The following is a 16,995-nucleotide window of genomic DNA, read 5'->3' on the forward strand; positions in this document are numbered from 1 at the left end:
CATCTGTTCTCCGCACAAATTTAGCTATTGGCCTTCAAGCTAAGCAGTCATGAAATTATAGCCATAGTAAATTTAGACAAGGAATAATTTCACTTTGGTCTGCCTGTAAATCCACATGACAGAGTAAACATGGTGTGTCTTGTGGTTAATGTGAACACATGTAAAAAATTAAGAAATACTTGGTGACAAGACAAAGAATATTCCACAAAAATTAATTGGTGTTTAATTGAGGATGTATGAAATGCAGTATTTACAGATGGCCTGATTTCAAGCTTAGACATAAATACAATTCAGCTTGGGCAAAAGTTCCTAGTTTTGGTGATTCTTCATTTCGTGGCCGACCACTGCTATTCCTGTGGGAGAACGGAACACCTGGAAAATAGAACCCTTGCTGACTTATCTGGGTTTGTTTTGTTTTTTTTTTCTTACCTACGTTTGATTTCCATTATAATGGCATTTAAAAAACTAGTTCCTTGAGTTTTCTTCAAGCATGTGCTTCTATGAAATCATGTGGCTGCTGGCACTTAGGAAGAAGGGGGCAGTTGCCGGCTAACTTTGCCTTCCTGTAATCATTGGTATCCCTTTGAAGATAAATATTTCCAGGAAGTACAAATCAGTGGACTTGGAAGCAAAGTAGAGATACATCTTTTCAACGTAACTTTGTTTCTCCAAGAACGTAAGGAAAGTGAGGTGTAGGAGAAAATAAAAAAAAACTCTGCTGTTCTTAAAAGTTTTTACTTAATAAGCACCTCATTATTCTATTAACTGATTCCCAATACCATTTTCCTTAGACTTGGAAAATATTAGCCAAGATTCATTGAAGCCCTGTAAATTTTATAAATCGATTTTTGTGTTGTAAAACTTGTTTGTATTTAAAATACAGGGCACAGAAAATTTCCATGATACATAGTTGTGGTTCAAACAGGGAAAGATGCTGAAACCATCAATCATAAAACCTGTAATTCTGTTTACATGACAGTGTTAGATAGTACTAGTTAACTGTTAAACCAAGTGATACCATATGTGATTTTTAAAAAATATAACGTACTAGTATACCACACTGGGTAGCATGTATTCTACTTTGTCAGTGTATTTCATAGTCCCTTTTATTTAACAACTGAATTTATTGTCATAAAAATCTACAATATTGCCCTATCTTGGAGAACCAGAGTGTGCTGGGCTTTCCCAGATGTACATCCCATTCCGCATTACAGTCCTGAGCCCCACAGCCAGTTGCCAGAGTCATAAGAGAAGGAAAAATGGAAGGTCACATCAGGGGGTCAGTTTTAAAACTATCTTACACTACCCAAGAATGGAAATGATTGTGGTTTTCAAAGGCAGCCGCTTGTTCAGAAGCAGCTGCAGTCCCCCTGATTTTAGTTGGCTACCCTGTGACCCCTTTGGATTCCCAACCGAGTGTTTTGTGTGACTGTAGTCAGATAGAGCCATGTTCCTCCAACAGTGCAACTCTGACCAAATCGGAGGTTACATTTAGCTTCATCTTGAAATGTAGAAAGCGAACAATTAAATATTGAACTTTTCTATGTAAAACACCTTCTTGAGTTTCAACCTTACTGTATCCTGCTGGTGCCATAACATGATCCTTGAATTTTTGGCGCCATCTCACTTTTAGGCTGGAATGTTTGAAAAATCCTGAGAAAAAGACATTAAGGAACAAGAAGAAATATATATATATTAAAACAATGTAGATTTCAAAATCCCATCACAGAGCAATATAAAGAAATGTGCCATCTTACAGAGCTTTAAATACTACAGTTCTTTTTTTTCTGTTATCATTTATGAATAAAAGAAGTTTCAAGGCTTGTGAAATTCATCAACATTATTCCCTCTCTAACAAATTAAATTCAACCTAAGTATTCTATCCAAAGCAACTTTAATTTGTAAGGATGAAGCCATAACCAATTTTGAAAGATTTTTGAAAGCAGTGCATGCTTCCACGTGATAGAAGAGTCTCCATTCATTAGATGAAATGCATTCAGCATTTCCTAGGTCTATAGTGGGGTTTTCTTATCTCTTTAGCCCTACTACTAATCTCCTGAAATAAACCCAGTTTAGCTGACATCTGTACCTCCCAGTCAGTTTTTGAATTAAAGTCAAAGTGCAGGGCAGCCCGGGTGGCTCAGCGGTTTAGCGCCACCATTAGCCCAGGGCCTGATCCTGGAGACCCGGGATCAAGTCCCACGTTGGGCTCCCTGCATGGGGCCTGCTTCTCTCTCTGCCTGCCTGCCCCCCCCCCCCTCTCTCTCGTAAATAAATAAAATAATAAAAAAAAGGTCAAAGTGCAATAAACCCGTTGATGAATGAATGAATAAGTAGGACTATCTCCTCACCCTTTTACACTTCATTTTCAATTAATGCAAGGTTAGTTTCATGCCCTCATAACAACCAGTTATGAGACTGACAACCAGCCTCAACTGGCTTACTCCTCTATGAGCAACTCTTAAATTCTTTCAAATGAGGATTTACTATACGAATTTTTCAGTGTTTGTGTCTCAGCTTCCCATTGCATGGCATTCACATAGTTGCTTACCAGCTTCACCAGATTAGAGAGGAAGAATCAGTAACCTTGTTAAAATTTATATCTATAATAAAAAGTTTGATGAAAGATGAAGCTAAATGTGTTGAAGAAAATGAAGTTGTGAAAATTATCTGGATTTAATTGTCCCTGTTCTTTTTTTTCATATTTACACATAAATGAAAATAGCCTATATTTAAAGATAAAATGAAAACTGCTTCACAAGGTTTTTGGGAAACAGTGCCATATTTGCAAAGTACATGAAATGTAATAGGCATTGAATATGTATATTCACTCTCTCTATTTGAATTTATATAAATCCTTATGACTATCATAGTTCCAAATACTGTGTCCTCATCCTAAGTTTGAGATTATAATTATATATTTTAGCCATTTTTATAGTTGAAATGTAGTATAGTCAAGGTTTGATTGAAGTTGAAATTTATTAGAAGTACACAATGGGAATGTAGATAGTTGGATTTTGACTTTCTAATATACTAGCCAGTTTTTCACCCACTAGATAAATGGCTTCCAGGTATAATAAATGGAATGAAAAAAAAATTCACGGGTGTTCTCAGGAGGAATTTTATTTAAGTGGACTCTCTTTGCTATATTACATACTTCCATATATGCTCTCTCTCAACCAAATCCTCTCGCTGCTGTTAAAATAGAAACAGCTTCCAGGATCTGAAGAAAAGGGAGAATGTATCTTCCAAGAGCATGGCAAATGTGTTTCATTAGATTTCAACTTCAGTTGCTTTGCACCCTGCCCAAACAGCCATGCTGAGAATTCTGAGACATTCGGTTTCACTAGCAAAGAATACTCAGATCAATTATTGATGTCTGCCACAGGATATGCAAAGAGGATAGTGTCATTACCTGTTCTATGCATTTACTAAACCTCTGTTTTGTCCTATTTTGTAGGCCTAACATTGTAGCTTGTCATACCAGAATTGCTTTTCCTAAGCTGTACTGCCAACCAGAATTACTTATTTATTTATTTAATTTAAATATTAGTTAACATACAGTGAGTGCAGTATTGGTTTCAGGAGTAGAATTCAGTAATTCATCACTTGTGCTCATCACCCATCTAGCCCATCCTCCACCAACTCCTTCCTTTAATCCTCAGTTTGCTCTGTATAGGTAAAAGTCTCTCATGGTTTTTCCTCCCTCTCTCCTTTTTTAATTTTCCCCCTTCCCATATGTTCATCTGTTTCTTTCTTAAATTCCACATGACTAAGATCATATGGTATTTGTCCTTCTCTGACTTATTTCACTTAGTATATACACTCTAATTCCATCCACATCATTGTAAAAGGCAAGATTTCTCTTTTTTTTGATGGCTAATATTCCAGTGTGTGTGTGTGTGTGTGTGTGTGTGTGTAGCACATCTTTATTAACCAGAATCTTTTTTTTTTAACCAGAATCTAATATAGGAAAAATTTCAGATCAAAATTTAATCAACAAACCTGAGGTTTACCTCTTCTTTGAAGAAAACTAAATATTTTGAATCCTTTCCAGGAAGCTGATAGAAATATGACCTTAAAGAAATCTAGCAAAACAAGCATGCCATGACACATCTCATCCATCTACTCTGTTGCATCAAAACTTTAAATCTCCAGGACTCTCTTAGGTTAGATAAGAAAGTGATTTGTATTTGATCTGCTACATAAAGAATGGACAAAGCTGATTTCCTCTTTTGAAGTAGATTATTTTGAGTTTATTTTTATGCTTTTTAAATGCACTTCAGTATGAGCTGGTGAGAGAAGATACACTTCTCTCTGTATACATCCGAAGGCAAAAACTATAATAGGTCTTCTTATTTCAACTATCTATTCAATCCTTTCTCCTTCATTTGTAAGCCAATCCTTCTTTGATTAGTTTAGTGCTTTAAAATGTAGGTTTTATTATTATTCAGGCAAGGTGAGGCCAACAGATAAGGACTCAGCTACCATCAATAGTTTGTTATTTGCAATTTCCAAGAGTAAAGAGCATGCTACACCATGGGGGCACCACAGGGGAATCAGGAGGTGCCTCCTGCAATGGGTGTAGATGAGGGGGAGGTGGGCATGGATAGGAGCTTTACTGTAATATCTGCAGGAAGAAATGGGTGAAGCAGGGTAAGCACATTTAAGATTGGCTAGTTTGAATAATTGGAGCAAACTCTGCGGCCTAGAGGCTGCTATCCCCTAGTATTTTGCTCTCTGGTTCTGGGGTGATTAGAACAGAGGCACTGTAGTGAGGAGAGCCCAATAGAAGAGGCGATGAAGATGTGGCTCTAGACTGATTAGCTTTCGTGTGAAAGCTGTGCTCAAAGGAGTCCTTTACTGTCTTTAAGAGTTGGCTAGCCTTGGGAGGGGCAGTTTTTCTGGGATCAGCATGGCCCAGGTGTCAAAGCCTCAGAATTACAGAAAATAAAAAGGCATGATTTATATATTCCACATACCCAACATTGTGTTGGGACACATATCACACTTATTAACTTAGTAAGTTAAAAAGACCAGGTCTCTAACCTGGAAAAAGTTAGTCTAGTAGGATAGCGAGACACATGAAGAACTGGTTTCAAAAGAAGTTGGGAAATATGGTAATGATAAAGACAAGGTGCTAACCATGGACACATTTAAGGACCCAAGGTGGGTAGATAGTCTTAGAAACATTATTATTCTTTAGTATATTTCAGAGAAGAGAAGCCATTAATTACTTGGATCTTTCATCAAAGAATTTTCTGTATTATTTCTAGAAAAACTTTACAGTCTTTTTTTTTTTTTTTTTAAGATTTTATTTATTTATTCATGACAGAGGTAGAGACAGAGGCAGAGGGAGAAGCAGGTTCCCCGCAGGGAGTCCAAAGCAGAACTTGATCCTGGGACTCAGGGATCACGACCTCAACCACTGAGCCACCCAGGTGCCCCTAAATGCAGTCCTAAATATAAAACACTTCCACTTCATCAAGAACCAGAGATTTGTGAAACCTTACAGCTATAAAGTCTCATGTCCTTGTATATGTGAGGAATCTGAACCAGGAAGGCTAGCTGACTTTTTTAAAGTCACAATCGAGCCTCTGTGCGATGCCATTGCTAGCTTCAATGTGTAAATGGTTCCAATCATAAATTAAACACACATTTATCTCAATATTGGCCAGGAACCATGCTGCCCTTTTTGTTGCTGCAGGGAGTTTGCCATCTAAATATTTGCAATTTTTCCCCCTCTTGAGTCACACCCTGTCTTACCACATTTTAACAACCTAGAACTGGTCACTTGACAGGTACTTATATCAGTAACAATCTGACTTTCCCTGAGTGTCAAAGCAGTATAAATGACTCATATAAATTATTTGACAAATTTCATCTTTTCTCTGTACTATGTCTTTTATACATTATAATCTGAGATGCTTTTTAAATTTTATTCATGGAGCTGGAGACCAAATAGCATGAGTATTTAGAAAGCAAAAACCAGATCAGTGTAATGTTTTTGTAAGCACCAACCATTCTACCATATGCAATTATTGAAGACTGGATGAACCACTTCAAAAGACAAAATGGGTGTTAGACTGTTGCAGAATATGCAATTGTTGCCTTCATCTTTCTGATATTTTATTTTTTTTAATTTTATTTATTTATTAGAGAGAGAGACAGGCAGAGGGAGAAGCAGGCTCCATGTAGGGAACCCGACATGGGACTCGATCCCAGATCTCCAGGATCACCCCTGGGCTGAAGGTGGTGCTAAACTGCTGAGCCACCTGGGCTGCCCTTTTTTTTTTTTTTTTTTTAAGATTTTATTTATTTATTCATGAGAGACACAGAGAAGCAGGCTCCATGCAGGGAGCCCGACACAGGACTCGATCTTTCTGACATTTTAAATTCTATTTCTAATATTTTATTGTGCTCACTGATTAGTTTCTTTAGCATCATACATATCACCACTGCCCAGATTATAATTGGTCTCAATTTATCTTTAGAAAACTGCAGATTCTATGGGATAGGTTTGCTAGAACATACACATGGAAAGTCAGTAGAAAAAAAAGATGCAAAATTTGAAAGAATCTCATGGTCAAGTAACTTGAGTAAATACTAGATTAGACAGCCTTAAATTTCTTCTCTGAAGGACTTTCAGGGCCTTTTATAAGAAAATGTGAATTGTAAACATCAATAAATGATACATCTTCCAAATCTGTTAATCTGTAGATCCTCCACTATTTGGTTTTTCATGGAAAGCATATTCTAAAGTTACAAGTGGCAGATAGTATTTTTAAAGGTGTACAATACACTATGGATCAATAAAAAAAGTTCTTTTTTTTCTGCAATGAGGAAGTCTATTTTCTAGGTGGGAAAATAAGGCATAAATGCAGTAGACCTCAAGCAATGGTATGAGGAAATAATACAGAAACTGTCACAAAGTGCTGTATGATCAACTGTTGGATGAAAGATACTAAGATTTGTTTAGTATAGAGGTGGGAGTAACAATATAATTTTACATGCACTTATGTGCAAGGGACCAGAGGTATAAGACACATTAAATATGACTGCTATATTAAAGAAGTGAATAACCTAGAGGGAGAGCCAGGACTCAATGATGCAGGTTGGAATGGTCCAAACCTAATAGACCTAAACTGCATAATCTTTGTGTGCACATGAGTTACTTAGAGGATCTGAACTGATTGAATAGATTTGGGACGAGGATCAAAATCTGCATTTCTGATAAACTCCCAAGTGACACTGATGCTGTTGGTCCAAGGATCACATTTTGAGGAGCGAGAAATTAGAGCAGGAGTTGGCAATTTTTTTCTATAAAGTCCAGATGGGAAATATTTTAGGATTTGTAGGCCATATACCCTGATGCAACTACTCACCTCTGTCACTGTAATGCAAAGGCAGCCAGAGACAGTAATATGTCAATGAGTGAGCATGGCAGTATTAAAAACAAAAACAACTTGACAGACTCTGGAATTTGAACTTTATGCAATTTTCATATATTATAAATTCTTCCTTTAACTTTTTGCAAAAATTAAACATATGAAAACCATTCTTGGCTCATGGGCCATACAAAAACAGGTGATGGGGCTGCAGGCTGTAGGTTTGCTGATCCAGGAGTCAGAGGACAAGACAGACACCACACTCCTTTGGGTAGTTGGCAGTGGTTTCCTTATGAAGCATGTCTAATCAAGCAATTGCTCTTGCCGTCTCTTAAACCTTCATTGTATTTTTCATGCTTAATTTTCCCTCCAAAATGTTGGTTTGTATCTTTTTCATGGAAGATAAAGACCCTCAACTAGTTGCAGAGTTTACCAGGCTTTATTCTATTACCTGTAATGTGTTATGCAGTGCCTTCCACATAGAAGGTGCCTAGCAAGCATATGGTCAGTTGAAGGAGCCTTTAGCTTGGCTGTAAGGAAGAGTGGTTCCTAGGTGGTTTTAATGAAGAGGGAAGGAGATAATTCTGAGGAAGAGAAAGGATAGGCAAGGGAAAATTAGCAAGTGATACGTGAGGACCATGTAGGAAATAATAAATCCATGCAAATATTTAATGGAGGATTAATATAGGAAAATGATTAAAAAATAAAACCAGGGCCAGGTCTATGAATGGCTTCCATGACAGATCTGAAATGTAGAGACATACATAGGGAGGAGCTTTAATCTGATACAGAATAGAGAAAGAATGTAGTTTACTGGAGATGGCAAAATCAGTTAACTTAATCCATAGTCAGTTATCATGGGTGAAGATCTGGTCTATGACTGTGGAAAGAGAACAGTAAAGGAGGAACTAGAAGATGACTCTAGGCTTGAATGTTCTGTGAAACTTTATGAAGACAAAGGAAATGGGACACCTGGGTGGCTCAGTTAAGTGTTTGCTTTTGGGTTCAGGTCATGATCCCAGGGTCCTGGATGGAGCAGCACTGGGGGCCTGCTCAGAGGGGAGTTGGCTTCTCCTTCTTGCTCTGCCCCACCCCCCACTCCTGCTTTCTCTCTCTTGCTGGCTCACTTTCTCTCAAATGAATAAAAGCTTAAGAAGACAAAGGAAACTACAAAATGCCCCAGAATCCAGAAATACTGTCCTTTTCAACTGTCTCAGAAGTAATACATGTTATGTTGCAGAGGATGCTTTGTTGGCAGGGTGGTGGTGGTAAATGTCCTACCTGTTCTTTTAGGAGTAACTTCTACTTAATTTTTAATCTAGTTTCTGGTGTTAATACCCCAAGTATTAGCAAACTGGTTTTATTTTCAGATTAAATACAGATAAATACCTAAGCTATGCTACCAAAGTACAGAGTAGCCTTCAATGCCATATTTTTACAAAAATAGGCAAAGTCCAAAGAATTTTATAGAATATACGACTTAGAGGAAATCTGAGTACTGATTGAGGAGTAAAATGGACAACACTGTCCCAGAGACTTCAATGCTTTTCGTTTTAAGTGGCACATTCCTACATATTTCTTAAAAATCACATTTAGTGGAGGTTTTAGGGCAGCTTCTTCTTCTTTTTTTTTTTTTTGTAAAAACCCTGTTGAGAGTTTGAGGTGTTTGGGGAATAAGGCAAATGTGAGAGTGAGAATGAGAGCGTGTGTTAAAACAGTCTGGCAGCTTGCTGCCTCCTACACCGAGGTCCTGGTTGTTTGGAAAAGGAAAAGTGCTGACCAGCAAGAATGAATTACAGCACAACCTACATTTCCCTACCTCGCCGAGGCCAGGCCGTCTGCTAGAAAGTTTTGTAAATATCAGAAATGTGGAAAGCATTAAATCTGTTATTGCTCAGCTGATCAGAAGTCTTAGGGTCAACAAAAAATATTGCTGCCTGTGATTTTTTAACATGATCATTTGTTCCCCTTGGTACATTAGATATTTTGAGCATTATGTTTGTGTTTCCTATTTTTCTTAAGGTAAGAATGATAAAGTTGTAAGGAGCATCTATGATGAAACATTTTATAAGATCCTTTGAATTTCTGTTCCTTATATTTTGTGACTAAAATGGTTTTTACAAGTTTGACAATATCCCTTATTTCAAGGTTGATAAAATGTACAAGATGCTTTTAGGAAGAAAACCTGTGGGAATTGTCTAGTCCTTAATTTCATGGTCTAAAATGTAGAGTTTCCCTTAGTAACATTGACACAGATTTTTTTTTTTTTTTAATCAAATGAGTATCTTATTACAGGGCATTAGCCTTTTACTTCTGCTATATTATTTTAAACATCACCATTTCCTTTCTTTCTCTCCTGTCCTTTGACCTCCATTTGGCCTGCAGATGGTTCTGTGAGGGGAAAGAGCTACACAATACTCCAGATATTCAGATCCGCAGTGAGGGTGGGGACCTCCACACCCTGATCATAGCAGAGGCCTTCGAGGACGACACAGGTCGCTATACCTGTCTGGCTACAAACCCCAGCGGCTCCGACACAACGTCTGCAGAAGTGTTCATTGAAGGTAAGTGGAGGTACCTGATTTAAGGGGAAAGACAAGGCCTGAGAGCTTGAGTAAGGCTTCACTAGGAACATGCTTTTCCAATGCAAAAGACAGAATGGCATTGTGATTCAAACCTCATTTCTCATGAAAATTTTATATGAATTGAATAGTTCTGACACTTGTGCATACATCACATATGCCTAATGTCAATATTTGTTCCTTTTAATTGAAAACATTTCAGCTACATTAACTTGAATTTATTTAAAATATGAAGTGTCTTAACTTATTTTTGGTTTCTCTAGTGCATAGAGAATGGGAATGTATTAAAATACCATGACTATCAGCCAGATAGAGTCTAACTCTAAATGATTTAGGAAATCATTCATGGAAATGCTAAATGATAAAATATTTTTAAATGTTCTCATTTTTATTCTAGAGTTTTTCTTCTTTTGTCAAGATTCTGTTATTCCTTCTAAATGTACTATGAACTTGCAATGACTAGGTGAAAAAAACCTCAAGAATTGGTGTTGTATTAAAAAGGGATAAGCATGGGCAGCCCAGGTGGCTCAGTGGTTTGGTGCTGGCCTTAGGCCCAGGGCGTGATCCTGGAGACCCAGAATCGAGTCCCATGTCGGGCTCCTTGCATGGAGCCTGCTTCTCCCTCTGCTTGTGTCTCTGCCTCTCTCTGTCATGAATAAATAAATAAAATCTTAAAAAAAAATAAAAAAAAAATAAATAAAAAGGGATAAGCAGAGAGTAGAATATTTCTTTTGTTCTTGGCGAGACTCAGCCTGTGGGGAAATTAGAAAACTTGACATAAAAGTATACAGTTTTAAGTTATTTTTGGATTTTGATCAATAACAATGATTTAAGTTGGAAATGTTTTAAGCACCACAGTGTACATATTGTTTCTAAATCCATAAATTGATGAATACTCTATTAATTGGTTGCTTTTCAAAATAATAGTTAAAATACAAAAAAAATTAAAATCCTTGAGGTCTCTATTACCTCACTCTTTATCTTTTTGTGTTTCTTTTTTACTGTTTAATTCCACAAAATTTCATTATTATTTGAGATAGAAGAAAGCAAGATATGAATCCTAATTTGTAGCTCTTTAAGGCTTGACCAAAAAAGTAGTTTTAGAGAAATTATTACTGCTGAGTAGACATATGTACCTTTACTTTTAATAAAAGGATCCTCTGCGTTGTCTTTGAATGCAAACATCTGTGAGCTCCTCAAGGGACCTTGTCCTGTTAATGAAAGAAAACATTTGGTATAGAACAATAAGTAATACTTCAGTGGCACTTACAAGTGTGCATGTACTCATGCGTAATGATTTAAACTTCCCTGTAAGCCTATGAGGTATTAATGTTGTCTCCTGTATGTGGGTAAACTGAGACCCAGAGAGGTTAAAGCAACTCTTTCAAAGTCACCACGTGAATTAAACCCAGTCAGTCTTGCTCCAAGGCCCATATTCTGAACCACTGTGTCATATATTTCAAAGTGCTAAATGAATTACAAAAAGGCTTTTAAAATGTAATAAGTTAGCAGTATTAGCCATGGAAAAGGGCTGTGTGGCAAACTTCTTAAAGCATTTTAGAATACAACGAAAGGAACTTAAACTTGCATAAGAAAACTGTTTGCTAATGATAATTGTATATGTCTCCAAAATCCAAGTTCAGATAGATCCTCTTAAAATTCAGTGCTTTAATTGCTTTCAACATTGTTGGAAATGTGGTGAATTTTAGTGTGCATTGCTTTTGTACTACAGATGTTCTGTGAAATCACCTTCAATTTAGTAACCTACCAACTGATTTCAGCCTGTGTTTATTAAGGCTCTACTATGTGGCAGATAATGCAGGCACAAATATAATTAAGACCTATTCCCTGGTATTCAGGAGTTCCCAGTCTAACAGCAGAGATGGACACAGAAAAAAAAAAAAACACACAACAGAATATAAATGATGTTATAGTAAGTGATATAGAGAAACATATAAAATGTTAAAAGGATACAAATTAACTTAAAAGGTTAACAGGAATATATATATAAGATATACCACTGTTCATATAATAAAATAAAATATTTCTCTACCTCCTTAAAGCCAGTGTCAGGATCTAACTCTGGTACACCCAAAACATTCAAATCTATGGTCTTTAATTTTATTTCAGTAAATTTGTTTTTTCTGTGTAGAAGCTCCTAAACTGCCAGTCCTCTTGTGCCTTTGAAATCATCTAGATGAGTTATCATCATGCAAAAAGTAATCACCAGTTCTTGGAGTGCCTGGGTGGCTCAGTCACTTAAGTGCCTGACTTGATTTCGACCGAGGTCATGATCTTAGGGTCCTAGGATTGAAGCCCCCTTGTCAGGCTCTACACTCAGTGGGGAGTCTGCTTGGGGATTCTCTCTCCATCTTCCCCTCCCCCTCCTCCTGGTTGTGCTCTCACATATGCTCTCTAAAATTAATAAATTAAAAAAAAAACACTTGATCTATATACTATGCACATTTCATGCCAGATCTTCAACAAAGATAATGGTTTTTTTTTCCAGTGCACAGTTTTCCACATGATAACACTGGACTTACTTTGTCAACCAGTCATTGAGTATCTGTGAGTTTAGGTAAATTGTGTGTGAAAGGAGGATGAGGGAACTGGGTGGAGCAAAAATAAAGAACCATTAAGAATCTGGCACTAAGGAGGAGGGCACATGCAAGATGAGCACTGAGTGTTATGCTGTATGCTGGCAAATTGAATTAAAAAAAAAAAAAAGTCTCCTAAGCCTAATATAAGGTGCTTTAGAAAACTGGCTCAAGCCTTGTGAAATACAGATCATAATTTCAAAAGAAAAAAAAAAACGATTTTAGTGTATTTTTATCCCAAAGAGCAATTCATGTAATGGGAGAGAATTTCACATAAATTCTTAGGCTCGTGTTATAACTAAAAGTAAGAAATTTCTATTTTTATTTTATTTATTATTATTTTTTAGAGGGTGTCTGCATGCAGGTGGCCAGAGAAGGGAGGGGCAGAGGCAGAGGGGGAGACAGAGAGAATTTACACCCGGTGCAAAGCCTGGCATAGGGCTTGATCTCAAGACCCTGAGATCATGACCTGAGCCAAAATCAAAGGTCAGAAACTTAACTGACTGAGCCACCCTGGCACCCCAAGAAATTTTTATATTTACTCATTCCAGCACTGAATCAGACTCAGACATATCCCTATTGAATTAATTGTATCCTAAACCATGTTGCTCTTATTGTCAGCATGTAGTCATTTGTGGGGTCTGTCAAGGGTAGGAAGTTTTGTTTTTGTTTTTAAAGATTTTATTTATTCATGAGAGACACACTGAGAGAGGCAGAGAGACATAGGCAGAGGGAGAAGCAGGCTCCCTGTAGGGAGCCTGAGGCTGGACTCAATGATCCTAGGATCCTGGGATCATACCCTGAAGCTAAGGCAGATGCTCAATCCCTGAGCCACCCAGGTGCCCTGAGAGTAGGAAGTTTATTTTATAGAACTTGAAAAATCTCAATAAAACCTTACCTAAAAATTTAACCTACTGATTGAAAACTCTAAATTTTACTGTCTTATGTATTAACTTTAGTATGATACAAAATAAATTATGGCTTAAGAACAGTAGCCAATTATTTATTTAGCATTAGCTAGGAGCCAAGCACTGTTCTTCATTTTTACATAGATTATCTCATTTAATCCTTACAAAAATCACCTCCATTTTCTGGTTGAGGAAGCTGAAACTCAGGCCGAGTAATGTCCATGATCTCTCTTACATATACCTGGGATTCAAGGATTGAAAGCCAAGTGGTCTGACTCCTGAGTCTGGCCCCTTAGCCACAGAGTAAAATGCAGATGAACTCATTACTGGGGCTGCTAGAAACCTGTGTGTTCAGGGAGCTGAAGGAAGCCCAGGGAGGTGGCCGCGTAGAGGGTTGGGCCGTGGCCAGCAGACGTGCAACAAAGAGACTTTTGGTCACTGTTAGCAGCTTGGCCTTAATTCTAAATCACGCATTATGGAGAGTTTAAACTGAAAGGTCACATTATCTGATCTGTATTTTTAAACTGTTACTTTGGCTTGTAATTGGGAGACCAGCTAAAAGCCTTTTGCAGCAGTGCAGAGGAGAAGCAAGGGGATAATAATAAATGGAGGGTTAGAGTCCGATTCGAGGTAGGAGTTCAGAGTTAGACTCCAGAAGCCAGGCTGCAGACTAAATATGGGGGTGAAAGGGATCTGGTGCAACTCTGTGGACTTCAGCTTTACGATTTGTATGGACAGAGTTGCCAGCCTCTGAAATGAGGAAAACTGACGAGGAACAGGATTAAGGGCAGAGGGACGGAAGGGCTTTGTTTTGGAGATGCTAAGTTTGAAATCCCTATTTTGATAAGTCAGTAAGTAGACATAAGAATACAGTCTAGCATGCAAAATGAGAAAAAGATTCTTGGGAGCATCAGGATGTAGGTGGTAACTAAAGCTATAGGATTGGGCGTATTACCGATCAGAGCAATGAGGGAGAAAGAGGTGATGAGGAAGAGTAAAGGGCCTAAGTCTGAGCCAAGGATAATTCTTCCTACATGTTGAACTTCCCCGAGAGGAGGAGATGCCAGCAGAAGAGAGTAGGAAGGAGGGAGCTCCTGAGATGGGAGAGAAACCAGTCAGAGTGGTATAAGAGGGGGTAGGAGACAGTGGTTCAGGAAGGAGGATGATACCAACTCTGTCTACTGCCACTTCAGAGTCCAGTCAGGTCAGGACAGTATGAAACTACTGGGTCCAGCAGCTGTGGATGTTGTCAGTGATTTTTAACAAGAAGGGTTTGGTGAATCTGGAGAGCACCAGCAATCCAATTGAATGAGTTGAAAAAAGTTTGCAAAGTATGAGGGGAGAATCAACAAATAACAGATCGTGTCAGGGAAGTTTTGTTTGACCACCAGCAGAGACATGGGCCAATATTTGGGAAGGAGTGTGGGATCAAGAAAGATGGTGTTTTAGTTCTTTGTTAGTTTATTTGTTTTCATACTGGAATTACTAGAGTATGTTTCTGTGCTAAGGCAAATAATCCAAGAGAGAAAACCTATCTCATGCAGAAGGGAGGGAGAGTAAGAATGAGATCAAAGTCTTGGAAAAGGAGAAAGGAGATGGAATGTGTCCCAAATGAGTGCTAGATGGAGAAAGGTCTACCCTCCAGGATTAGATGGCAAAGAGATCATCTTAAATTCATAATATAAATAAGAAAGGTAAATGTAAGCAAGTGAAATAAATAAGACATCTTCAAGTGTCCATCACTGCCACTCTCTCCTCATTGTAAAGTGCATCCCACAGATTATTATAGCTTTAGGAGCTCCAAAGAGGGCAGATCAGGGTAGTGATCCTGAAATGTGGGGTGAAGGAAATGGGATTCAATCTGACCTTGTAGGAATCAGATGGAGAGGAGGGCAGGGCAGCATGAACATGTGGGGAAAGGTCAGGAATACTTGAGCATAATTCACGTTTGCACACCCTATGTGTGCAAACCCTATGTGACATTTGTAAGTTCCCAGTGCTTTGAATAATCAGATAAAATATGTGCCCTTTTTGAGGGACATTTTGAAACATGCAGAGATGTTGTTTGAGTTATAGCTCCTTTACCCACTATGTATGAGTAACTTTACCCAGCAGGGTAAAGCCCCTCTGAGTATATGGTTTCCTCTACTGGATTTTAAAAATATACTATGAGGAGCTAAAGGAGTCTAAACACAGCTTTGGGCATTCCTCACTTTATTTATTTTTAAATACCTTTTATAATATTTTCTCGCTAGTTTAGTTCTTAGCTGCATGACCTTGAACGTTTTCAGTGGCTTGAAGCTTCATTTTCTCTATCTCTGCATGGAGAAAATTAGATTTTTTTTTTTAAGTTTTTTTTTTTTTAATTTAGTTATTCATGAGACACACACAAACACACACACACACACACACACACACAGAGGCAGAGACACAGGCAGAGGGAGAAGCAGGCTCCACACAGGGAGCCCGATGTTGGACTCAATCCCGGGACTCCAGGATCACGCCTTGAGCCAAAGTCAGACGCTCAACCTCTGAGCCACCTAGGCATTCCAAAAATTAGATTCTTATAAGAATTGAGAGCAGTGCCTGACATATAGTGTGAGCTATGATTATTATTATAAAGATAGCAATTTTTTTATTTTTAGAAACTTAAAACCTACAGATAAAAGGAAGATCTAAAAATCAGGTGTAATGCGACTACTCAGTGACAGTTACTCTACATATTTTGATCATTCAGTCTTTATCCTGTGTGTGAACATTTTACTCTACATAGTCATTTGTACCTTGTTTTAAGTTTAACCTGTCACAAACAACTACCTATGTCATCAGGCATTCTTTTTTTTTCTTTTTTTTTTAAAGAGAAAGAGGAAGGCAGGGAGGGTAGGGCATGGGGAAGAGGAGGCAGAGAGAGAGAGAGAGAGAGAGAATCTCAAGCAGGCTCCACACCCAAAGCCGAGCCCGATGTGGGGCTCAATCCCACAGCTAAGATCATGACCCAAGCTGAAACCAGAAGTCACTTAACCAACTGAGCCATCCAGGTGCCCCACATTAAACATTCTTTAAAACTCATTGTCTTTATAGTCATTCATAATTTCTAAATTTATTTATTTATTCATGAGAGACACTGAGAGGCAGAGACACAGGCCAAGGGAGAAAAGCAGGCTCCCTTTGGGGATCCCCACATGGAACTCAATCCTAGGCCCCAGGATCATGACCTGAGCCATTGGGTGTCCCCATATATAAAATTTTAGAACCATTGGCATTGCTGCAATTAATCTTATCTGAGTCTTAAATGGTTATTGCTGTACTGGTGGTTATATCATTTAGAAGGGAGGGAGAGGGTGAGTAACTTGAATGGGGGCAGATTATACTTGCTCCTTACATTTTGAAAGGCAAAATATGCACAAATGATGAATGCCATGACAAGTTTCACTAAAATCCCTCAAGGTCTGAAATATATATTTAATATATAAATTTTTAAAAACTGGTTGATATTTGCTTTCATGAAGACTTCCTATTT

The 16,995-nt window shown here is 37.9% G+C and overlaps 1 protein-coding gene across 6 annotated transcripts in view; it reads left to right on the forward strand.

Annotated features, from left to right (window-relative positions):
- Positions 1 to 16,995, forward strand: part of PALLD (palladin, cytoskeletal associated protein) — a 408,251-nt gene that overhangs the window by 164,001 nt on the left and 227,255 nt on the right. For all 6 annotated transcript variants that reach the window (XM_077868505.1, XM_077868503.1, XM_077868504.1 and 3 more), the window contains one exon: positions 9,774 to 9,952. In XM_077868505.1, the coding sequence (XP_077724631.1) occupies positions 9,774 to 9,952 (179 nt within the window). The remainder of the gene's footprint in view (positions 1 to 9,773; positions 9,953 to 16,995) is intronic.

Source organism: Canis aureus, chromosome 24 (assembly GCF_053574225.1).
Source record: "Canis aureus isolate CA01 chromosome 24, VMU_Caureus_v.1.0, whole genome shotgun sequence".
Lineage (NCBI taxonomy): Eukaryota > Metazoa > Chordata > Mammalia > Carnivora > Canidae > Canis > Canis aureus.